Source organism: Phaseolus vulgaris, chromosome 9 (genome assembly GCF_000499845.2).
Source record: "Phaseolus vulgaris cultivar G19833 chromosome 9, P. vulgaris v2.0, whole genome shotgun sequence".
Classification (NCBI taxonomy): Eukaryota; Viridiplantae; Streptophyta; class Magnoliopsida; order Fabales; family Fabaceae; genus Phaseolus; species Phaseolus vulgaris.
The window spans coordinates 34,505,296-34,531,194 of NC_023751.2; the positions used below are offsets into that span (position 1 = coordinate 34,505,296).

At 30.6% G+C, this 25,899-nt stretch overlaps 3 protein-coding genes across 3 annotated transcripts; 1 reads left to right on the forward strand and 2 right to left on the reverse strand.

Annotated features, from left to right (window-relative positions):
• Nucleotides 1-888: 888 nt before the first annotated feature.
• LOC137822853 (uncharacterized) lies at nt 889-3,854 on the reverse strand. The gene is made up of 6 exons (XM_068627860.1): nt 3,673-3,854; nt 2,980-3,052; nt 2,107-2,223; nt 1,657-1,783; nt 1,469-1,586; nt 889-1,208 (listed from the first exon to the last, which is right to left on the reverse strand). The coding sequence occupies exons 2-6, from the start codon at nt 2,987-2,989 to the stop codon at nt 1,146-1,148; spliced, it is 435 nt and encodes a 144-aa protein (XP_068483961.1). The 5' UTR covers nt 2,990-3,052; nt 3,673-3,854; the 3' UTR covers nt 889-1,145.
• Nucleotides 3,855-12,383: 8,529 nt separating this feature from the next.
• Nucleotides 12,384-13,276, reverse strand: LOC137822438 (uncharacterized). The gene is made up of 2 exons (XM_068627325.1): nt 12,848-13,276; nt 12,384-12,770 (listed from the first exon to the last, which is right to left on the reverse strand). Exons 1-2 carry the CDS (start codon nt 13,274-13,276, stop codon nt 12,384-12,386), a joined length of 816 nt encoding a protein of 271 aa, XP_068483426.1.
• Nucleotides 13,277-16,221: 2,945 nt separating this feature from the next.
• Nucleotides 16,222-18,642, forward strand: LOC137822493 (pre-mRNA cleavage factor Im 25 kDa subunit 1). The gene is made up of 7 exons (XM_068627390.1): nt 16,222-16,596; nt 16,690-16,735; nt 17,207-17,300; nt 17,381-17,454; nt 17,532-17,618; nt 17,698-17,808; nt 18,401-18,642. The coding sequence occupies exons 1-7, from the start codon at nt 16,427-16,429 to the stop codon at nt 18,470-18,472; spliced, it is 654 nt and encodes a 217-aa protein (XP_068483491.1). The 5' UTR covers nt 16,222-16,426; the 3' UTR covers nt 18,473-18,642.
• The last annotated feature ends 7,257 nt before the right edge of the window (nt 18,643-25,899 follow it).

Here is a 25,899-nt window from a genome sequence, read left to right on the forward strand (position 1 = left end):
AATAACAAAATGTAAAAAAATAAATATTTAATTTAAAAAAAAAACGCGGGCTGACCCGCAAACTTGCGGGCCAGCTCTTATGCGGGGCGGGTCGAGAATTCTAGCCCGCAATAACTTTGCAGGGCGGGCCAATCCATCTCGCATTTTTGCGGGCCAAGCGCGGGGCGGGCCAATGCAGGACGGGCTGGCCCGCTTTGCCATCCCTAATTGGGTTTGTAAAATGACCTTATTAACATTTTTATATTGATTTGAGAATTACAAATTCAAAAATATTATATACGCAATTGGAAACTTAAATTTAAACAAATATTTTGTCTTATCTTTTTTATATTCTCTTTATTTTCTTGCGTTGTTTTATTTTGTCTTGTGAATTTCATCATATTTTGAGTTTCAAATGCACAAGTTAAGCTCGAATGTTATGTAAATATTAGGAAAATAAATTAGATATAGAATATTTACTATAATTTGTTTTTAGAGTTGCAAAACATTAGTTAAGATACAACATCTATCTTCAATTTTTCTATTATCTTTAAGCAAGGTATTTTAATGAATAATAGAATCAATTCTAATTTAGATGATTTTTCGAGTTTAATTAATCAGGATTTTTGAAAAAAAATATGGTTAACGAAAATAATTTTTTTAATAATAAATTCATAACATCAATGTAAAATTTATGATTTTTAATTTCTAATTTCAGATCTTAAATTTTTTTAATATTTTTATTATTTTAAAAATTACAAATATTTGACATAAATTTTAATGCTTACATATTTATCGACTTTTCCCAACTGGTTCTGTCCTGAACACAGTGTTTGGAAGATATATTAGAATGACTACTACTCTTTAACACCTGCTCTTATTAAAAAAACAACATTATGGCAAAACCAGTAGCAAAATCTGTAGCAAAATTCTCTTAATATCAATGATAAAAATTGTGGAAGATTCGTAAGAACAAAGTGAAGATTTCTTTTGTATACACTTAATCCACAAATTTTATGAGGCTGTGGCTTCTCATCCTTCTCTAAGTGTATGCAGTATCTTCAACCATATTTTTTCTTCATACTTTGTTATATACACATGCAATTGTTTCTTCTGATATGTATTTTAATCACCTCTCGATTCCAACTTTGTTACTGGAACTGGCATCAGGGGGATCGTGAATGAAGAATGGCTCCTATGATCAGCATTGCTACTGTGCATATTAGTGCCTGCAAGATCACAAGGCCATTCAAAAAATGAAGAAACGAAGTGAACTACAATAGTTAAGTTAAACTTCTTAATAGTTTCAAACTCTCTTGCTTGTTCAAGTTAAGAAAATGTATTTTTGATAAGTGGAAATTGTAAAAAAGTTTAAAGTTTCAAGAAGTTTCTTTTAGCTTCATTCAAGTTGTGACAGAGACCATATGATCAAAATAGTGTATATATGAGTAAAGAAGAGAAACAGAGAGAGAAAGAAGAGAAATTTTACAGCAATTGCAGAAGCTCCTAACCCTGCCCTTTCCCTTGGATCCTTTCTGTAATAATTTCCTAAGTAAAGGATTGTGGCATAGTACCACAGAGGTGGACATAGAAATCCCAAAAGAAATCTGAAATTAAACACAGAAAATCGTAAGACAAGAAGAAGAAATTTGTGAAGAGAGTAGATCAGTTACTCACGAGAACCATCCAATTCCACAACCATAACATGGAAGGGGTTTGTCATAAAGTCCTGTTTGGAAGTCCTCAGGACCTCTAATTAGGGTATAGTTGCCCTTTTCAGGGTCTCCAGCATCCACTGCTTGACCTGTCATGGCCATAAAAAGTTGTTAGAACAAACCTGTTTAAACAATTTTCGTCATGAATACAAAGAGAAGAGACACATTTCCTGTAAGTTATTGTTTAACTAATTCTAATAAATGTTAGAGATTAAGTACATTTCATAATATATAATAAGTGAATGCAAACCTTACCTAATAAGCTGGTTTTATAAGATTGAGTTAGAGAGACTTAGAATCTATTTCTTAATAACTAATGAGTGAAATTTTAGAAACTAAAACAATTAGAAAGTAGAAACTGGTTTTTGAATTTCAGGTATACTAACATCATTTTCATAGACTGTGATTTTACCTCTAAAAATTGAATAATTTCTGGCAGATGGCCTTAGAAGATCAAGATGTTTATCAGATACCGATGTTGCCAATTCCACACCATTTCTCAAATCAACAGTCTCTTCCATACCACAACCTGTTATAAAACCAAATCACTAGTCATGTAACTGCATTGTTTCTTGGCAATTTCTAAATGCATTATACAGTAATAGTGGAATATCAAGCACATGAACATACCAAGTAAAGACAACATTAACAAATGTTGTTTCCATTAAAAACCATCCTGTTCCTGATATTTAACTTGTGTTGCTGCATGATACTATAGTCCAATTACATAATAACTTTCCTTCCTTGGATAAAAGATAAGTGTTGAGTGTACAAGTTGGGCTAGAAGGAAGGAACCATGATATCATGAAAGTTTCACTCTTTTTTTAGCATGTCAGCAATTATGGTAACAATTTTATCCTATATTATAAAATACTTTAATCTCTAATTGATGTGAGATCTTCAACATTAAATAAAAGTATAAGAGGATAGAAGATATCCTGATTTCTCAAATTATCCAAACAAGGATAAAGTACATGTAAGGGGTACAAATATTAAGACAGAAACCATCCAAATCTCAAATATCTTATGCATATTAAGCTGGTGCCAATATGTTGTTTCATATAATTTTCATTTTTAATAAAATCTCACTCTGGTTTATATGAGAAGGATCGATACTGAATCATAATAGTTAATACACACCACAACATTCTGCTCTTTGGAATGGCTACATAGATAATCAAGTGTCATTAAGCTTTTTCCCTATCACAATCTGATATGCTTATCAATTGTTGATAGAGGAATTACTTTCTGAATAAAGTAATAAGAATAAGAAAAGTTTTGATACCTTTATCCATTTGTTGTTGTTGTTGAGCTAGTTCACAGATTCAGCCCTTCAGCTGTTAAAAAACAACACTTACCTGTTTCATAGAATTTAATGACACCTTAGGAAAAACATTGATTTGTGAGACAAAAATGTTTCACTTTAGAGGTGGATAAAAGAGAAAATACATAGCAGTTGCAAGATATGATATGACCGTTTTGAAGACTTTGAAGCTTAGCAAAATACCAATGTATGGTTCATAGAACTCAAAATCGGAGGGAAGAAAGGCTTGCTACACTTTCTTACAAATGTCATCAGAGTACCAAAATTCTCCTTCAAACTTAATTTTTCAGTTGTTCTAACTTCTGAAAATAGGGGAATTCTAGTATTTTATTATGAACATTAGAATATTTGAACTGTCAGCTTTAGTATTCATGAGTTGTGAGAACAAAACTATTACTCATCTAAAACATGAAGATTAACAGACTAATCATCCATTGTTCAGAGTTTCAGCTCATACAACTCATTGAAACTCTTTTATATAACAAAACATGTAGGAAAATGAAACATAACAAAATCATATAACAGTCACAAATTATGATGATGAAGAGACAAAAAGAAAAGGCTTTTATGCATCAGAAGGAATACCCATCAAGAGAAAACAAGAACAGAATTGAGCAAACACAAAAAACAAGAGAAGATCAAAGAAACACTTGCCTCCAATGATCAGAAGAGAGAAAGGAGCAGAAAACTATTTGAAAAAGGATAACTGCTTTGTATTGAAGAGATGTTGTTGAATTGAAACATGATAAGCAATTGGTGTTACCCCATTTCTCCCTTTCTATTACAATTGCATCTGAACATAACAAAAGTTGAAACAGCTCCAAGCTGAAGAGAATTGACAATGTCTTTGTCTTCTTAAATCATAAGAACCTTAGTTTAATGCACCAATTTGAATAATAAATATAAGTTTTGATTTCTTGTGTCATATATAAATATTTTTTGTCACATAGTCAATTCAGCAACATAGTTTATTTACGCAGCCTCCTTAGATTTTTTTTAAAAACCAGAAATTGTGTGAATTTCATAATTTTTTAATAAATTTAAGTAAATAATAAATAATATTTTTTTTTTAAATTGTCAGAAAATATCTCCATGCATGGTTAAATCCTTGATTTGCTTGCAAATAAAAATCAAAGAAACCAAATTGTAGTTGACTATTATTTAGTCCTCTTTATTGACTCTGCACCTGTGTTCTTCACAAAAGTGTCTTTTGATTGGTCAATGGTCAGCACTGGCTAGTGCTGGTGGTAGTGGAATATTTTTTTTACAATATATGAATAATTTAATACTGCATAAAAAAAAATAAACATTTGAATAATAGTTTTGAGCAAAAATATGTCACTAAGTAATTGTCATTGCATTTGTGTTTGGTGAAAAGACATTTTAGAGGTCCCAAAGGTCAAACCTTTGTTTTGAAATTAATTTAGTTATAGATAGAGATGATAAATAAATGTTTATGTGAGTATATTCGTTTTTATAGTGATACAATATTCGAATTGATGGAATATGTTAGGAATATGATTAGTATCTAATTTTTTGTTATGTATTTCTTTGTTTTATTAATTATTTTTGTAAAAAAATTATTTAATGAGTATTTAGATAAGTAACCAAAACATAAATTTCATATAGTAACGAAACGTACACAGATTTTCAAAATAGACAAATTCTTTTGTTATATTTATAAACAAAAAACATTTATTTTATAAAATAACTTGTTTATAAAGTTAGATGCTTGGATATTAGCTAAAATCTAGTAACTATTTTTTTAAAATAAATTACTTTTATGAATTTAAAAATTTATAGTTTATAACTAATAATATAGTTTTTTTTTTCAACTTCATACATACTTTCTTTAATAACATAAAAACTTATTAGAATGGTGTAAGATTACTAACAATAACATAGATTTACTTGCATTTTTAACATTTAATAAAAAAAATGTATAGATAAACTATATATCACATATTAAAAAAGAGAATCATGATAGTTTGAGTTTGAAATTCTTTTCATTTCAAATAAAAAGAAAGCAAAGATTAATATTGAGTACTTTTTATCTCCTATTAATAGGATAGTATAATCATTACTTTTTAACATTTTTTTCTTTAATATTCTTCAACTTTTCAGTTAATTTATTATTAAAGAGAAAATTAAGTTGATCAGTATTTTAGAAACGAAAAGATAAAAAAGTAACATTTATGCTATGTTATTGATAGAACATTCAATAAATATTTTTTTTTATAAAAACTTAATTAGAAATATTTAAATTTATAAAATAATTAAACCTTAACTATCTTATTAAGATATACTATTATAAAAAGAATACTAAGAATATATCTTTAATGTTAAGAAAAATTGCCATCACCCTCGTCTGCTGTTGACTCAATCAATCCTAATGCATTAAAAAACTTAAAAAAAAAAATTGGAACTTTTTTCCATTGCACCACCATTCGACACTTGACATCATAATAATGAATTGAAGCTTCAAGACAACCTCAAATTCTGGAACAATGCTTCTCACAGACTACATGCCATATGGCTCCTTTGGGTTCCTTTGGTTTCAAAAATCAAGTTATAAATAGGAACATTAAATATTTTCATGATTTAACAATCAATGATGATAGTTAAGTATATTTTTGTATATATATGGATTAGTTTATTGAATATATGATTTTTTGTCACTCAGAAGATTTAGCTAACATTATTGTAGAAGAGGTAAAACACAATTAGGATTTTACTCAAATATTTTTCATAAGATTGGAATTTATTATATATGTGGTTGTCAAATGTATATTAACTATTAGACAAATGATTTTGCTTCTGATTTTGTTGTTATTTGTAACTTAGTTTTTTAGGCTAAATTTTTGATTTTTTCGTGCATTATATTAAAATTTTTTATCAAATGTTTTCTTTCTTTTAGACACACAAAAAAAGTTGAAAAGACTTATTATTCGTCTCAAGAGTTATCATGTAATTTGGATCTAATGAAGTAGCGAATTTCATACATGAACTAGTTATACTCTTCCCTTATAATGGGTAACTTAAAGAAAGCCAAAATGAAATTATAGACTTCTAGTATCCCATGAATTTAGTATGAAAGGTGAAAGAGAAATAAGGAATGTTTACCTAAAACATGAAACTATGGACAAAGTAAAATTATCTTTCAAAGAAAAAATAGGTTGTCTTTAGAGGAAGAATATAAACATTTGGAATAAAAAACAACTACGTCAAGTGTTTGGTAATACTCATGAGAGGGCTTGTCCTTTGACTCTAAGTCACTCCATAAATGGTCATAACAGACCATTCTTATAATCATCTTGAGATCTTCAGTTATGGGCTCATGGTCATATTTGGTGGCTCAGATGACTTGGGTTTTTGCTTTTAGGGGTTCGAGGGGGGAACATGGATGAATATATTGTTAAGAAGTGAATTTTAAGTCTAACTCAATCTCATAAAACTGGTTCATAAGGTGAGGTTTGCACCCACTTATATACAATGAAATGTCTTCATCTTTAGTCGATGTGAGATTTTCAACATATATTGAGGACAACATCTTTTTCAAACATAATTTTCTTACCTTTGTAGCATAGAGAGACAATGAAAAAGATCATCATGTCTAGGTTTATGTTAAGTAGTCTCTAAAGTAAGACTCTTGTACCCACTTGTCAAATAATTTGAATTATTAGCATCTAATTGTAAAGACTCAAATGCTACTAAGTTTCTTTGTATACCGGCTTAGCCATCATGGTAAGATTGAAGACAAATTTAGATGGTCTTTAGAGTTAAAATTGTAGGATTTTCTTTAGGCACTTACTTTGGTCTTGTAAAAACCATGACCAACATTTATGGTATTTACGTAGGGCAACATCTAGTGTATATCTAATTCTATCCCAATAAGCTCATTAAGCCTGCGAGGATCTTCAAAGGACATGTCCTTATTAAACAAATGAATGTTTCTCCATATACCATGGTCCATTAGGAATTTCTCTTTTTCAAACGTTTGAATTGATATGAGCAATATTAAACCTCAGAGAAGATGGTTTATCCTCCTTAGGCAATATCTAATAAATGGTTCAAAATTAAGGTAGCATAATAAAACATACCCCTTTTTTTGTCTAAAGACACATAAGATGATGTTGAGAATGGATTCAAGCTAACAATCTTGTTCAAGGTTCATCACGTTAGTGTTTCTAGTTTCTTCCATGGCCAGATGAAGAAGCTTTAGAAAAGTTATTCTTCTTTTTATGTTGCAGAAATAATCTAGATAAGAGAATCAAGTAGAAGGTTGGACGTTAAAGGTAAAAGATAGCAATGAAGATTAAGGTGGCAATGGTGGTGTAGGTTTAGGTAATGTAAGGAAAGATGATGTTGAAGTTTGTTTTGTGATAAGGTGAAGGAAACATGTTTGAAGAAAGAAATGGTCTATGGTTACAAGGTCCAGAGTTATGTTGTTTGATGAGTCCAATTCTTCCTCTGTTAGCTTAGCTTTATGGGTAAACTCATGATGCTCCAAGGTATCACACAAGATTCTATTATAGATCTTTGCCACTTTTATGAGTTTAGACCACATATCACTTTCTCCTTTAAGAAACCTGTAAAATGATTCTGTTCTTACGACTATGACCAAGAACACTTGAATAAGGTTAATAAGATCATCTCCTTTACAAATCTTCCGATCTTGGGTTGGACTCTCTCGGCTTCTCCTCAGGTTGGACTCTCTCGGCTTCTTCTCGGGTTGGGCTCTCGCGGCTTCTACTCGAGTTGGGCTCTCGGCTTCTTCTCGGGTTGGGCTCTCGCAGCTTCTACTCGAGTTGGGCTCAACTTCTTCTTGGGTTGGGCTCTCGGCTTCTTCTCCTCACAGGTGGGTGTGTGTACCTGCAAGGCGCTCCGATGCCAAAGTCAGATATAGTTTTATGTTCATCAGATAAATTGAATCTTCCTTACCTCTTGGGTTGAACCTCTATTTATAAGGCTCTCTTATTGGGCTTAAAAGTTACCTGGGTCTTTTCTTTTTGCACTTAACATTTTGAAAACACACACCTGTATATTTGGGCTCATCTTATGGGCTTTGCTATAATAACTAATTTAATTTTACTTATTTACTTTTTATATTTAACCTTTCGGTTGAGACTTTCGGTACAACCTTTCAGTTGACCTTTCGGTCTAGACAGTACACTAGCCCCCAGGCATGAGGATTTAAAAAAGACATTATGCCTAATGAAAAGGACAAATTTTGTATTTAATATGTCAGTAGAAATATCTCTTAGAATTTTGATGGAGATACTCCAAAATTTCCTGTGTATTGGACCAAGATCCATTAAAGTTTAATTCGTGGTCCTGCCACTTGATGAATGTTGCAGATCGTTATGTTATTGAAGTTTTTGGTCATCTCTTGTATTGTATTTCCACTCGCGCTTTGCTACAATTGTATACTTCAAAAAGTCCAAAGAACGTGCTAGAAGTAGCAAAAAATCACATTCTTCTTCTCGGCGCCACCGTCATGCTGAAGGTGGTTCAATAGAACCTCTTCCCGAATCTATTTTTGGTGCTTCCACGAAATATGCTAAGTTTGTCCAAACTTCCTTTTCTGAGTCATGTTATAACATGTTGAAGGCTGAGGATGTTGCTTCTTTGGTTGATTCTATCATCGAGCTTTCAAGTGGAACCCTTTTGATTGGGAAGATGGTGAAAGCCGTGAACTTGAAGATTGGTGAAGAGATTGCTCAACTTCGTAACGAAAATCAACTGCTTGATGAAAGAGTTTCAGAGTTATCTTCCACGAAGGATTCTAACACAAACACTATGAAAGTTATGGAGGATGAGATAGAGCAATTGAAGGTGGATGTTTTTGAAGCCCAAAACTTTATTTTGGAATAACATAAGTTAGGCTTTGTGAAAGCTCTGGAACAGGCGAAGTATTTTATAAGATTCCCATTGATGAAGGAAATTTTGATGTTAAGAAAGATTTCTATAATGGTGAATTAATGTCTGTTAACGAAATTCCTGAAGATGATACTGGAACTGTTGATGCCGAGAGCTAGGTGGATATGTGCTCTCATTTTTGTTTATAGCTCTCGGTTTACTTAACGAAAATCGAATTTGTATTGGAATGCTATGATGTCTGATCAGTGTATGGATATTTGCATTCTTAATGTAATTCCTTTTTGGATTTTTATCGTTTATAAAGTTTGTTGCTTACTTTTATTTCGCTTCATTTTTTTTATTATTAGATATTAGTTTATACCTCTCGGCCTAACCTCTTTTGATTGGAATACTTAATGTTACTTTTTGGTTAGCATTAAATATTATCATAAACTTCTCGGCCTTGACTTCTCAGTTATGTGATTTGAATGATTAATTTTTTTTTTCGGTTACAAGTAAATGTTATCACAGACCTTTCGGTCCTAACCTCACGATGTTAATCTTTCGGTCATCGAATTTAAATGCTTTAAATGCCATCTTTCGGTCATAAGCTATTATTTATTTATTATTGACATGAAATCGTGAAAAAGTTATTTTGGATGTATAGCATCAAACCAATATATAATATTTTACTTACTTAGCACGTAACCTAATCGCTTGCTAGTGAATAATCTTATTTAACATAAGTATGCAGAAAAGATAAAATTAGATGATATAATATAACCAATTTATCCGGTTCCACCTTTTCGATTTTAGTATTCGGTTTTAAATTTGATTTATTTTTCCAACCTAAGATAAATTCATCTTACCTTTTCGGCCTCAATGACAACGAGATCTACACTATTCTTTGGAAAAGAGTTGATTTAATACATCTTTAACTAAACCTTTCAATTGTTAAAGCAGAAAATTATTAATCACCTTGCAACCTGAACTTTTCAGTTTTGAAGTATAAAATTATTTAAATACTCTGCAACCTGGACCTTTCGATTTTTGAGGTTGAACCGAAAATAATTGTTTATGAACTTCCTAATTAAAGTTCTCGGTTTTTCTAGTTAGAGACCAATTTTGACTATTTTTATAGGTTTGAACTTTTGGACTTGATACTGATACGCCAATGTTTATTTAGACTTCTCGGTTTTGTCTTGAGACCTCTCGGTTTTGCATTTGCACCTTTCGGTTTTTTCGATAAGACCTCTCGGTTTTTGTTTTGTGCCATGCAAAAAATGAGACCTCTCGGTTTTGTATTAGAACCTTTCGGTTTTTTGATAAGACCTCTCGATTTTTGTTTTGTGCCATGCAAAAAATGAGACCTCTCGGTTTTGTATTAGAATATTTCGGCTTTTTGATAAGACCTCTCAATTTTTGTTTTTTGCCATGCAAAAAATGAGACCTCTCGGTTTTGTATTAGAACCTTTCGATTTTTTGATAAGACCTCTCGGATTTTTAAAGCCTTGAAGCAATAAGACTGCCTAATGGCAATTGATTTCTTGGACTTGGTATTGAAATGCCTAATGTTGGATCATACTTCTCGATTTTTATTTTAAAGTATTCAAAATGGAGGATATCGTAAAACTTCGTTTGGAAGGGTTTTTTGGTATTTATTGATTCGGAAAGATTGAAGCGAATACTCTCAAAAGGTACAAAGTCTTCTTCAAGCTCTGTTTCCGTTTCTGATGAATTTATAGAATTTTCGGACATGAGTAACAGGGCTACCAGGAAAGTGATTGTGATGAATGAGGATATTCATTCAATTGTTTCATCTGCCATCATTTCTGTTGTGAAGAATAAAGCTAGTAGTGATATGAGTTCAAGTGAAGAAGCTATAGATCTTGGAACTGAAGAAAGAGTTGGTTGAATCCAGTAAGAGTCTTGAATTCGCTCTCGAGGCCAATTTATTATTGACCACTCAAATCAAAGAGTTGTCGGTTGAACATGAAAGTGCAAAAGAATCATTGAAGGATGAGATTGTTAGGTTATCTTTCGAATTTCCTTTCGGCTAACCTTTTAGACTATAACTTGTTAAAAATTGATAATTTTTTTTGAAGACGTGTTTACCTTTCGAATTTCCTTTCGGCCAACCTTTCGGTCTATAACTTGTTGATTTCCTTTTAGCCAACCTTTCGGACTATAACTTGTTGAAATTTGATAACATAATTTTTTGAAAACGTGTTTACCTTTTGGATTTTCTTTTGGCCAACCTTTCGGCCTATAACTTTTTGACTTCTTAAATAAGAACTTCGTTGATTGAGATTTGATTTGAATGAAACACTCAAGAGAGGGATTTCACCTGGAGTGAAAACATCTTGATCCGAGAGGCTTGAAGTACGAGATACACTATCGGAAGGGATTTCACCTCCTGGAGTGAAAGCATCTTGATCCGAGAGGCTTGAAGTACGAGATACACTCTCGGGAGGGATTTCACTTGAAGTGAAAACATCTTGATCCGAGAGGCTTGAAGTACGAGATACACTCTCAGGAGGGATTTCACCTGAAGTGAAAGCATCTTGATCTGAGAGGCTTGAAGTACGAGATACACTCTCGGGAGGGATTTCACTTGAAGTGAAAACATCCAAAACCGAGAGGCTTGAAGTACGAGATACACTCTCAGGAAGGATTTCACCTGAAGTGAAAGCATCTTGATCTGAGAGGCTTGAAGTACGAGATACACTCTCGGGAGGGATTTCACTTGAAGTGAAAGCATAGAGGCTTGAAGTACGAGATACACTCTCGGGAGGGATTTCACTTGAAGTGAAAGCATCCAGGACCGAGAGGTTTGAAGAACGAGATACACTCTCGGGAGGGATTTCACCTGGAGTGAAAACATCTTGGACCGAGAGGTTTGAAGTACAAGATACACTCTCGGGAGGGATTTCACCTGAAGTGAAAGCATCCAGGACCGAGAGGTTTGAAGAACGAGATACACTCTCGGGAGGGATTTCACCTGGAGTGAAAACATCCTGGACCGAGAGGTTTGAAGTATGCAAAGCATTGAGGAATTTAACAGTTTGACTCTTCATATGAATAACTTCTTCATTAAGTGTTTCAATCTTGAATAAGACTTTCTTTATACATGAAAAATCATCCTTGATCGAAAGGTTTTATATACAATGATGAGTGTTTGACTGCCTTGGACTTTGTCTGCTCCTTATCCCTCCATCTCTAACAAAGCGTTTCAACTGCCCAACTTGAATCAATTCTTCAATTCTATCTTTCAAAGCTACACATTCTTCTGTATGACGACCATGATTCTTGTGGTATTGACAATGTTTACTCTGATATGCTCTTTCTGAAGTTCTTTCCTTCCTTGGTGGTGGGATTATCTTTATTGCCATTGCTTATTGTAAGATTCTTGCTCCATTACTACTCAACAGTGTATATTGTTGAAACTTTCGGCTACGAAATTATTCTCTTCCTTTTCTAAACGAATGTCCTCCTTCCTTTTCACCTTATCTTCTTATCATTTCCATCCTCCCTCGAAATTCTTTAAACTCTTCCATCTGCATAAACTTTGATGCACGTTGTCTTAACTCATCAAGATTGGTTGTCGTTTTTTTGCAAAGATTGTCGGCAAATGGTCCCGGTTTCAGTGCTGTAATCATATGATGCATTGTGACTTTCGGACTGAGATTGTGGATACTTAGTGCTACCTTTCCAAAGCGCTCCATAAATGTTCTTAGTGATTCTCCCTTTTCTTGCCTCATATTCACTAAGGCAATTGATGTCAGATGATGTGCTCGGCTTGTAGCAAAATGAGCTCCAAACTTTTTTACCAAAGTGTTGAAACAATCAATGGATAACGGTGGCAACCGAGTAAACCAACTCAGAGCCTCTCCCTTCAAAGTTGTTGGGAATACTCGGCACAAAATGACATCATTCCATGTATACAAACTTATCTGCGTTGTGTAACTACAATGTGTTCATCAGGATCTGTACCTCCATCATATTTCTCCATGGTAAAATTCTTCCAATTTTCGGGTAATGGGGTTTCTATAATGGCTTCGGAAAATGGATGTCTCCTAACAGATATTCCGACAAAGATACCAGAAGTCTCTGGTATTTTCTTCCTTGTAGTTTCAAATCTTTCCTCATTATGTACCCTTTGGCGGATATGTATTCTTGGTCGAACAGTTTCAAATGATGTGTTTAAAATCGTCTCTTCATTGAACTTCCTCTTCATGTACGCATTCTTCGCCCTTAACATACTTAACTCTTCTTCATTGCTTTTCTTTAGTGTTTCGATCTCTCTTTGTAACTGTATGAGCATAGCCGTTGACATGGAATTTTGATTATCTCTCTGCTCCCCAAACTGCTCTCCACCTTGTTCTTCTCTTTGATTCATCTTGTTTTCAACCTTTTTCAGCTACTTCTCGGCCCCACGATGGACGCCAAAATGTTCTTACGACTAGGACCAAGAACACTAGAATAAGGTTAATAAGATCAACTCCTTTACGAATCTTCCGAACTTGGGCTGGACTCTCTCGGCTTCTCCTCAAGTTGGACTCTCTCGGCTTCTCCTCGGGTTGGGCTCTCGCGACTTCTACTCGAGTTGGGCTCTCGGCTTCTTCTCGGGTTGGGCTCTCGCGGCTTCTACTCGAGTTGGGATCTCAACTTCTTCTCGGGTTGGGCTCTCGCAGCTTCTACTCGAGTTGGGCTCAGTTTCTTCTTGGGTTGGGCTCTCGGCTTCTTCTCCTCACAGGTGGGTGTGTGTACCTGCAAGGCGCTCCGATGCCAAAGTCAGATATAGTTTTATGTTCATCAGATAAATTGAATCTTCCTTACCTCTTGGGTTGAACCTCTATTTATAAGGCTCTCTTATTGGGCTTAAAAGTTACCTGAGTCTTTTCTTTTTGCACCTAACATTTTGAAAACACACACCTGTATATTTGGGCTCATCTTATGGGCTTTGCTATAATAACTAATTTAATTTTACTTATTTACTTTTTATATTTAACCTTTCGGTTGAGATTTTCGGTACAACCTTTCGGTTGACCTTTCGGCCTAGACAGTACAAATTCCATTACAATCAATCATATTTCACAAATATTCTTACTATCACTTTTCACTTACATGATTTTCATGAGTACACAAGTCACTTTTGTTTATCTTAATTATCTTTCCTTGAGATAAACAACATAAATTTTCTTTGAAACTAAGTTAATTCTTGTTTTCATGAATATTTTTCAAATTGTCAACCTTGATTATACCAAATAAATTTGTTTTAAAATATAAAGAATAATTATCAACTAGAGAATATATAAAATAAGTTTTTTTTATGAGAAAACTTAAAAAATATAAAGAATTTAAGGTTTAAAATTTAGGGTTTATAAATAATTTTTTTATCAGTTAAAGTCTAATAAGAAGATATAACATTTTTTATTCAAATTTACATTTAGCATCACATCTTTTTTTTATTTTTTTATTTTTTTTTCATTTTGCATATTAGTCCTTGAAAAGATAATCATTTCTTTATGACATCCAAATCCTATGTTGTTGTGCCAAAACTTTTTAGATAGTTGATAACTTTTATGTTGATATTGTTGAGATTGCCCTCAAATTGTTGTGTACACTACAAGAAAAATCATCAAATAGAAACAAATTTTAGAGACCAAAATAATTAGTTACAACAGTAACTAAATTAGATATTTTAAAAATTTAAAAAATTGTTTCTATTATTTTTAAATAGTTTCTAAATTGATATATAATTAGCTGACTTTAACTACCAATTATTTAGATTCTAAATTTGGTAACAAAAATTCTGGCTGTTAATTATATACAATTTAGAAATCATTTAACAATAATAGAAACTAATTTAGAAACCAACAATTTTTTTAATTTTTAAAACAATTTCTAATTTAGTTACTACAACAAATAATTTTTTTTTTCTAAAATGGTTTTTATTTCTTGTAGTGGTAGTTGAAATTTCATTCTAATAATATTTTGTACTAACATATCCAATATCCAATTTAAGCATGCACCCGCAAATTCCTTTATTAAGTGTACTATTATATCATTATCTATTTCGAGAAACGTGAGTCAACTCTCATAACATTGATAGTTTAATGAATTCAAAAGAATTAATGTCTTGTATTGATTTTGCTTTAAAATTTTCGCTTCTTAATACAACTTCTAGATATTATATAACTAATTAAGTGCTTTTGTGGATAACTTATGTCTTATGTCCTAATCATACACTAAATAAAATTATTAATTTATTAATATTTAATATTATTTCTTATGATCAACGTATTAGGATGAATACGTCTTATCAATACTAAATAAAATGGCTAAGACTAACAATTAATTAATAAAGAAAAGGTGTGAAATCTAGAAAAAAAAAATATTGTTTTTAAAAGTTAAAATTTTCACTTTATCAAATAAAGTGTTATTAGTTAGACAATAGTTATTAGCAATGAATTGTATTTTGTTATTATTTCTTTAGATTTAAAAGATTAACTATGTAAAGTTTACATCTTCAAGAAGAAATCAAAATCCTCGAAATTTCAATTTTTAATAAGAATTAAACAGACTACATGAAATAGTTCAAATAAAAGAAAAGTATCATATTAAAGGATACGGATATCAAAGTTATAGAAGGATCATAATATTAATGGGATGTCTTTTTTATCAGTTGTTTCTCTCTTTATAGAGGAGAATAATTTGGTGTCTTTTCTAATTATCAATATGTCTCTTTATAGAGAAGAATAATTTGTTGTCTTTTCTAATGATCAGTTATGATTTTAGTATTTAATTATTGATTCTTTTCCACTTTAGTTAAACCTAGAATGGGTGTACTAATTGTATATATTCAGACCATTTGTTTTGTTTTGATTTGAATAACAAGAAAGAAGAGATATTCATTCTCATATCCTTTGTCTTCGGTTTACTCTTTTGTTCATCTCTGTTCTATTTTGTAATATACTATGTTTTATAATTCTTCAAATTTTGTAATATTGGATTACTTCAAATTTTCATACAATAATTGTTTGGAATACAACACATGTACCATATCAACAAAAGCACTTTTGAAAAATAAGTTTTTAATAAAAAATCAAAATATTTTTATTTAGAACGTGAAATTATTTATACTATAACAAAATATAAAAAACCTTGTAAATAAAATGTTTTTCAGAAAGTTTTCTTTCATAAAATTCAAGGAAAATAACATTCATATTTGACTCTCCAATACTAATTGACTTGTTGGTATTTTACAGTAACTTTTTCTTAATGAAAACAAATATTATATGAAAACAATATTTTAATAAAACAATATTTTAGTAGCATCTCACCTTAGAGGGTCTCGTGGAGTGCCACGTCTGAGAACAAAGAACACGAAAGAAAAAAAAAAAAAAAACAGAGCAAAACAGAGCAGAACAGAGTAGAACGTTCTTCCTTCTTCTCTGTCGAAAACACACTTTTTCTTTTCTCCCCTCTTTAATTCAGTGCCTCTGTACTCTTTTTTTTGTTCCTTTTTTCTTTTCTTTGGGTAAATATGGGGGAAGAGGTGAGTGAAACCAATTTGCATGATGGAAACAGAGGAAACGAAGATCAAAACCTGGAATTTGACATCTATCCTTTGAGTAGTTACTATTTTGGATCCAAAGACGCCATTCCCTTCAAAGACCACACTCAACATCATCACCTTCTCAGGATTCAATCCAAGTTCCTTTTCTTTCTCCATTACCCTCTCTTTACTTCTTATTTCAATCTCTTTCTTCTCTTCTCTTATCATTTTTTTTCTATCTTTTTTATCAGCTATGCTGCTCGTGGATTACGAACTTCTGTGGAGGCTGTCTTACTGGTTCGTTGCTTCTTCCTTCAACCACTTTCCTCTTTATAATTTTTTTTGTTAAAAGACCAATTTCATAGGAATATCAAGCCACTACTAGTGTATTTTGCAATAGTTTAGATTCTCTTTGCTAGTAAAGTTTGAAACTTTTTATTGAAAGATTGAGATTGGGGAAGGCCTGATTCACTTAACTTTGCTTCTAGTTCATGGGTCTGTTTGTATGGATGTTATGAATGTCTCCTTAATACTTTTAGGAGAAGAGAAGAAAGTATTGATGTTCTCATATTAGCTTCTTCATACTCAAGTTTTTTAATTGTACTAAACTTTTAGAAGTGCTTTATTTCTTGATTTATTTACCCAAAGAGATCCTGTTTTGATAATCTTCATCTTAGCTATTGGGCATTTGATTTCAACAAATTATACATATGGGTCAAAGTTTTTGAGTATGATTCTGAACTGAGTACATAAATGTTGTTGTATCAGGTTGAACTGTTCAAACATCCACACTTGCTGCTTTTGCAAGTAAGAAATTCCATCTATAAACTTCCTGGTGGTAGATTAAGGCCAGGGGAATCAGGTATTAGAGGAAGCTCAACCATTTAAATGAAAAGCTTTGGTGATAGTTTTTTACTGCAGATGAAATTTGTGAATTTGTAGATACTGATGGATTGAAGCGGAAGCTGACAAGGAAGCTTTGTGTTGATGAAGATGGAGATGGTTCAGAATGGGAGGTATTACATTGCACTTGTGCTTGTCATTACAACCTGACATCATGTAGAGGAGCTGAACTGTAGTTTACTTGGTTTAGGTGGGTGAATGCCTTGGAATGTGGTGGAGACCTGATTTTGAAACATTATTGTATCCTTTCTTGCCACCTAACATAAAACAGCCAAAGGTACATAAATTCTATTGGCTTGTTTATGCAAGTTCTGATAAGGGATGTCCTAGTTTCATAGCCTTGCTTTCTGGTGTAGGAGTGTACAAAAGTCTTCCTTGTGAAGTTGCCTGCCAGTCAGAAGTTCATTGTACCCAAGAATATGAGGTTGCTTGCAGTCCCATTGTGCCAAGTTCATGAAAATCACAAGGTACAGACTAAGAAAATCTAGCCTGCTTGATTTCATTAAGCCTTCACAGTACCTCTATATAACATAGACAGGACATAGAGATATGTATAATCTCCTCTAAAATGTGTGTAGGACACGGGACACAGATCTATAAATTATATAAAATAAATTTACAGTAAAGATTTATGTATAAATATGTTTCAATTTTTTTTTAAGAGAAAGATGTTTCTCATGAATGGTTCAAAAGGATTTGTTCCTTATTTATCTTTTTTGAATTCAACAAATATTTTTTGAATTAGATATTTTACCAATACATGTCTTATGAGTGTGATACGCGTGTCAGTGTTCAATTTGTTTGTCCGACACAGACACATCATTTATCCGAGAGTCATAGCACGGTACTACTTGAAATTAGTATGTGTAGCTACCTTGTGTGGTGTTTATTCATGTCTATAAATTATAACCAAAGTTTTTGGTAACATGGTCAAACTGAAATTATTCCTTTTTGCACCCTTCATTGTGGTGGTGATTGTGGTTGGCTTTCTCATAAGCTTCATAAACATGGTTTTGGTTAATTGTTGGTGGTTCACCCCTTTACCTGTGCATTTTGCAGACATATGGGGAAATAATATCAGGGGTTCCACAGCTTCTATCAAAATTCTGTTTCAACATGATGGAATCTTGATCCAGGCACTCATTTCATGGTGGACAGGCACAGACTTGTATATATCATAACTTTCTATACCAAAAATCATACCCTAATCTTCAAAATATATAACATACATACATCATACATACCTGTATTGTTAGTGTGAAATTTTGTTCAGAGTAATGGACTTGAAATATTACGTTTTATCACCGACTTGGAATTACAAATCTTCACAAAATTGATCTCAGTGAAATTATATCCACCTCGTGTTGAGTTAAATAAATAGACTTGTTCAATTAATTAAAAAAAATACAGTTTTCTAGTTTTTTTTTCAATTTACTTGTTTTTATATGAAAATCGAAGTTGAATTCTAAATCCATATTTCATTGTATTTTTAACTGAATGGAAATCTTATTACTGGTTTTACGGGGTTGGATTAAACCTAAATCTTACTACTGGTTTATGGGGTTGGATTAGACCTAAGTTCACTTATGTTAAAAATTCAAAATTAGAGTGAGAATTTTTTTTTTTAGATTTTAAAAGAGAAAAAGTTAAAAAAAAATAGTAGTTAAATTATTTTGAAATATATGATTCTTAATTTTTTTATTAAAATAATAAATATCAATATAAAAGATGCTTTTTATTCATTATAAAATTTATTATTAATAATAATTATTGATGGATATTATTAAAATTTAACTTAATTATAATAATATTTTTATTTAAATTTTTTTATGTATTCTAAAGCCCCTGCATGCACCAACTTTACAAATGATTTGTGGGGTACTATTATTAACAAGAGTTGGATTGACCTAATATTAACAATGTTACAGTGAATGCTATATTCGATTTCTAGTCTAGTCTTATGTTCTTATATTTAGCGTGGAAAAATTGGTATGAAGTTTTTTGGCCTGCTTTTTTTATTTTTTTTTAAAAAGTAAAAGATATATAAAATTTAAAATAAAATAAAAACTAATTTAAATTTTAAATTAAATTATTAATTTTGATAATAGAATAACTATTTGATAAAGATATATATTTTTGTTAAGTATAATTTTTTTCAACAATTGACCTAATATACCAATTATTGAGTATTATTCAACCAAAAGTAAAGTTATTGATGATAGTCAGAACATAAATATTTTTATCTAAGAACGTAACAACCAAAATATCATGATTTGATTCTACTTGGTCCACTTAGTATTCGTTACGAGATCATTGATATCACTTACAACACTTTTTATTCTTATCCGTCGTCATGTAACAATATACTCGTACTTATGTGTATTTACTCAAATATTTATTAAATAATTTATAAAAAAAAAGCAAATGAAACATTATATTAGAAATTCAATTCTAAAATTATAATTGGATAAATTTTAAAATACAATATTAAATAAATTAAAAATATTTTAATAATTTAAAATAAAAATAAGACAAATATATATACTTATTTTTATCCGTATACTCAATTTAAAGAGGTTTGTAGTTAAAGAGGTATACCTAAAAAAAATATCATTGACATTGTTAATGGTGCTAACACTCATAATTTCTATCATTGAGACACTATCAACCAAAGAACATATAAAAAATATTATTCATATTAATATAGCAAAGAAAATGTGTGTTTGTATCTCCTGATTGATTGGAGAGTAACAGAGACCAAAAGATATTACGTTTTTTGTCCCTAAAAGTTTAAAATTCTTCTTCCAACAATACACACATGGTACATTCTTTATTTGTTTTATGTTTTATTTAAATACTGATAGTAAATAATTTAGATTTGTATTTATATAGGATTTTAAAGAATTTTATTTATTTTATATTTTATTTAAATACTGATATTAAATCATTTTAATTTGTATTTCTTTAGAATTTTTAATAATTTAATAATTTAATAATTTTGTTTATTTATATCAAATAATTTCGGATTTATATTTTTTTTTAATAATTTAGGAATTTTATTTGTACAAAATATATATGTAAAAAAAATTGTAAAATATATTTACATAAATTTTATTTTGTTTGTATATAAAACAATTTAATCATATTTTATTTTAATTACAAGGATAAATTTGTAATTTTACACTTTTATTTATCTAAAAATAATATTTTATTAATCACACATATCACATCATTTACTAACTTTTGTAATTTTTCCCTTCATTTCTTATCATATTTTTTGTAATTCAAACAATCTCACTTTTCACTCACTTTATCTCAAATCTTCTCAAATCTATCTTCAAATTAAAAAAGCATAAAGCTCTCTAATGTCATGTTTGTTTCTAGCAACGAATTCACATTAGATGAGATGAAGAAAAGCACGGAAATTACAAATTTCAAGAAATAAAAAGCAGAAAATGATTTTAGAATAATTCAACATTTTTTTTAATAACCATGCAAAAATTTGCTAAGAATTACTATTCAATATATATATATATATATATATATAAAACAAACGGTTAAAAAATATAATAAATATATATTTTCTAATTATTATATGAAATAAATATTATAATTTTATATTATTAATTCATTCATATTTATATTTATATTATAATAAAATAAATATAATTAATTATATAATATAATATAAATAATAATTATCTTCCCACAATCATCATATCACTCACGATTTCAATAAAATTTTCTCACAAATCCACTTTAATATATTTCAATCCAAACAATCTCACTTTCTTCACACTTTCCTCTCAAATCACTTCCTCAAATCCTTTCTCCAATCCAAACACACCCTAAAATTGTATTCCTTAAATTTGGGAAGTTAATATATGGATGATACCCGATATAATCTAGGCTAAAGAAAAAAAAATATTTTCATTAGTTAAACTTATTTGAGAGAGGTAAGTATGTGGGTAATACTCAAGGTAAATATCAATGAAAAAAAAATACTTAATATCAGGTAGACTCCTTGAACTTGAGAGAGGTAAGTATATGAATAATCCTCAAGGTAAATATCAATGAAAAAGAAATATAAATTTTATTTCATTACTTAGATTTTAACATCAGATAAATCTCTTAAACATGAGTGTTTAGTATATTTATCATGGTCTAAGATGATGTCACCAACTTGAGTTACAACATGTTGATTTTAGTAAGTAATTCACTTTATACACTTAATCATCATATTAGACATTAATAAAGTATTAGATGACTTAAACAATTAACTTAAATCCATTGAAATAAGATTCATTAAAATATTATGAATATTAATTAAAATATTATAAATATGTGAATATTTCAATTAAGACATTATTAATTTATAATGCATTTATTATATCACCTATGTATCTTAAACATTGGAGTATTTTCCCATTCATTAAAGAATGATTTGTAAAATAGTGTTGATTTTGTAAAACAATCTTAGTGCTTAATATACATTTAGTATTTAGGTATATTTATTTTGTATTTTATTGAAAAAAAACCTAGTTCATTCTAAAATGAATATTTCAGATATTTAAATTTTAAAACATTTATTAGAAAATGAAAAGAGATAGATGAAGATTTTGTGGAGGAAATTGGAAGGAAAAAAACAAGGTACATTGGTGATATAATTGTGGGACCAGTTTTTTGGAGAGTTACAAAATTTAGGTTTCATTTGGCATTTATTTGTCCATCTTTGATTTATGAACATTGATGGCTACCCTACGCCAAGGTCGGTCTTCCTTTCACCATCAAACCAAACACACCAAAAACATTATTATCTCAATTTACTTTATTATTTAGAGTCAAGCATTTTCTAATTTTTTTTTCCAACCACGTGTTTTTTGTGTTGTTCCTTCAAAGATTTTTCATACAATTTATTTTTATTTTATTTCACAATGCTTAAAATGTTTAAGAAAAGGTTTAACTAAAAAAAACCACTTCCCTTTTATCAAAACCCAACTAATATCATTAAAAAAAATTTAACAGGATTATATTTGTCGTTTCCCGTTAAGTGCGTTACCCGCAATTTGCTTGTCTCTTGGAAGATCCAAAGTCACTAAGTGATTATCGACGGTTTCTACGAATCCTTGAAAAATAATCACTTTCCAGCGGTTTTTGAAACTCCTGCTATTCTCGGCAATTTTGAAACTCTCGCTATTTTCGATGGTTTGAAAACCCCCACTATTCCCGGTAGTTTTTAAACCCCCACTATTCCTGACGGTTTTTAAACCCCCGCTATTCCTGATGGTTTGAAAACCCCAATTACTTTTAGGAGGTGTATATATAAAAAAGTAGGTGATAAATAATAAAAATGTTGCACTAGAATAGTCCAAAGATTTTCTTAGACCTTTGTTTTTCTTTTACCGCCTAACATTAATTTATCACTACCCTTCAACTTGCTTTCCAAGGTTTCATAATAATACTATATAGGTATAATTTCGTATTAATACCAAATAATTATATTGATATAAGAAATACATATTACTTACTAAATCATTCATCTTATTCATTAAGATCCATTTAGTGACCAGTGTTAGAATAATAAACATAAAAATTTATGTTTAATTCTTATTATAAAAAAGTAAATTTATTATATTGATAACTTTTATCAAACAAAATTTATGAAAATAAAAAAAGCTATCATTTAAAAAAATTTAGATAATGTTTTCTGTTTTAGCTAATGCAGATTTACTTATATCTAAAAGGAACCTATTCTACATTGACTAGAATTCTAATCCATCTATGAACATAAATATGGGTATTTGTGTGTCTAAGGAGTTCCACTCAATTAATATTAGCCTATGAAAAGAAATAGTCTTTACTCAAGGTCTGATTGGATAAATTTTTCTGTAAATACTTACAAGAGAAAAAAAATGCAATAAGATTTTTAATAAGCTAAGACTACCTTACGCAAAAATTAAAAAAAAAAGAAGCTTTTGGACAAATTAATATAAAAACAAAAAAATTGTGGAGAAATTTATTCAAATAAACCAAAGTCTGTACATATGGATAATATGCAGAACCTACAAACTACATTATCTCAAACAATATTGTTAAATAGTCCTTATAGTAGCATTATATTCTCATTATTGAATAATAAAGTGAATATTTTCCATTTCTAAATTCAATTATCCAACAACTATTATGTTTAGAAAAAAAAAACAACATATTTTTTTTTATCGGTAATAAAAAATAAATAAATGGGAACCACTTCAGGGGTGGTTCAACCCTTATACATAAAGAGCAAAACACCTTACCATACTCCTACCACGAAACGCCTACCTGATTATCTAAGGAACAACCAAACTAACCACAAGAAAATATTAAATTACCATCCTCATACAATCAACTGGGTTCAAAACCCAATTAGAGTACCCGAAGGAAGCACAATGGGACTTTGCGTAAATCCACGACCAAACCTTTACCTGTACTAAGGCGAATACTTCGAGCGCATCTACCACCCCCTATCGAAGGACACACAGTTCCTATGATTCCAAATATCACTCACAACTCCAACCCAAATTGCACCTAAACGTCTGAAGCCTGACTTAACATGAACTGTAGAAAGTTTGCCAAAGGATCCTTATGAATAACGAAGGACACACCTAGCCACTTAAAACAAAGACACCAAACACGCCAAACGAAGTCACAGACGGAAAACAGATGACTGGACGACTCTTCCACCATCCCACACAGACAACACAAGGGATTCTCAATCACCACCCCGCGTCTTTCCAGATTTACCCTAGTAGCAACCTTATTCTCTATCACCCTCCAAGCTGTGAACAAAGCAGAAGGCAAGGCTTTGCACCTCCACAACTTACTGTAAGCTGGAGGGACCTCCCCAACTATATCCTTCCTAACTTGAACATACGCTAAGTTAACCATAAAAGTTTGGAACCCCCCAGCCTTCCAAAATCCAACAATCTTCCTTCCCCAGTTCCAACTTCGCCCCTTGCAACAGCTGAATCAATTGCTCCTCTAGAGGCTTCTCCCATTCGAAAAAGGATCTACGCCAAACAAAGTGACACACCCAAACACCATCAATCTAATTCCTAAGCTCAACCACCTTTGCATCTTTAGCCAAACTAAGGGAAAATAGTCTCGGGAAAACAACCTTCAAAGCTCCACAACTCAACCTACTGTCCTCCCAGAAAGAGATGCCCTTCCCATCACCAACATCCCACTGAAAATCATCTTCAAAACTTATTTCCCAACCCTCCGAAGCATCAAATCTTTCCCCCAAAGGGAACCCTTTCTGGTTTTACCGACCTCTCTCAAATTTCTCCCACCAAAAGAACAACATATAAGTTACAACTAAAAAAATCAAGCTTGAATCCTTTCAAACTGAAGCATACCAACATTATTTAGTAATTCAATTGGTACTTCTTGACCTCCTTAAAAAAGGTCTAAGCCTGGACCACAATTACAATATCTATATCATAACAAATTATGAAACTTCAAAAGTCTATTCATAAAGATAAAATTTCCAAACCAAAAAGAGAACATGATAAACTCTTAACCCCTCACAATTTTGAATGCATCTAGTACAACTCTTGTGTCAGAAAAAATTAATAATCCTCCCAGCTCAAGAAATGCCTGCAAGACAATGAATTTTTTTAAAAAACAAACCAAAAATTGAAGCTAGATAAAAAATGTTAGTCTGATTATCAATTTCACTTTTAACAACACCAAAAGAATCAATTTAAAATCTATTGAATTTTAATTAATGAAATTATATACTAAGAAATGAAGAATCACATAAAAAAAAAGAAGCTAACTACCATTGTAGAACAAGGACTCAACAAGTAATCAAACAACAAATCATTATATTGCACAAACACATGAAACACTAAATAATTAAAAATATCTAATATAGCAATGTAGACCTTCACTTTATTCTCTAATATAGCATGCAAAGTCATTCTAATATAAAAAAATGATGTTTAAGACAACTATATAATCACTTTGAGGACTTGTTTTTAAAGGTATTATTAGAGAAAGTAAACGTTGTAATTGTAAAGAAAAAGAGAGAAAGATGTACAAAATAGTGGTTATCAAATTGTTGCAAAAATTAATTGGAGTGTGAAGATATAATTATTTTATGCTAAAACCAGGACATTTTTCTATTGAGAATCAAAGATTTGTTGACTTTCTATCATGTTGATTCATTTTAGTTCTTAGTTGCATTAAATATTTGTTTTAATCTATGATTTTAAAAAATGTAATTCATGTTACTTCTATTTTGCTTCGTTTTTCACCTGCTACAATAATGACTAAAAAACTGAGTGATGATGCTTTTTATTTATTATTAAAGAAAATTCTGTTTCAGAGTTTCACAAACACAAAATATATGACATTCTTTTATATTTGTGTTTTGTGCATTTCCAAAAATTAGGATTTTAACCCTACTATATCAAACTTTAATAATTACTAAATTCGTAGACTTGAAATAATTATTTTTAATCTCTTATTAAAAAAATATGTACTTTTAATATATAGTAATCTGGGTTTCAAAT

Bases quoted from the DNA above. Each gene is read 5' to 3' on its own strand.
- LOC137822853 (XM_068627860.1), bottom strand. The intron at 1,587-1,656 runs GTGAGTAACTGA...GTTTAATTTCAG, and splicing joins TGTGGAATTGGATGGTTCTC to ATTTCTTTTGGGATTTCTAT. The intron at 1,209-1,468 runs GTAAAATTTCTC...GTGATCTTGCAG, and splicing joins TAGGAGCTTCTGCAATTGCT to GCACTAATATGCACAGTAGC.
- LOC137822438 (XM_068627325.1), bottom strand. From the start codon at position 13,276: ATGAATCAAAGAGAAGAACAAGGTGGAGAGCAGTTTGGGGAGCAGAGA. The intron at 12,771-12,847 runs GTAGTTACACAA...ACAACTTTGAAG, and splicing joins CAGATCCTGATGAACACATT to GGAGAGGCTCTGAGTTGGTT.
- LOC137822493 (XM_068627390.1), top strand. From the start codon at position 16,427: ATGGGGGAAGAGGTGAGTGAAACCAATTTGCATGATGGAAACAGAGGA. The intron at 16,736-17,206 runs GTTCGTTGCTTC...TTGTTGTATCAG, and splicing joins CTGTGGAGGCTGTCTTACTG to GTTGAACTGTTCAAACATCC. The intron at 17,619-17,697 runs GTACATAAATTC...TTTCTGGTGTAG, and splicing joins CTAACATAAAACAGCCAAAG to GAGTGTACAAAAGTCTTCCT.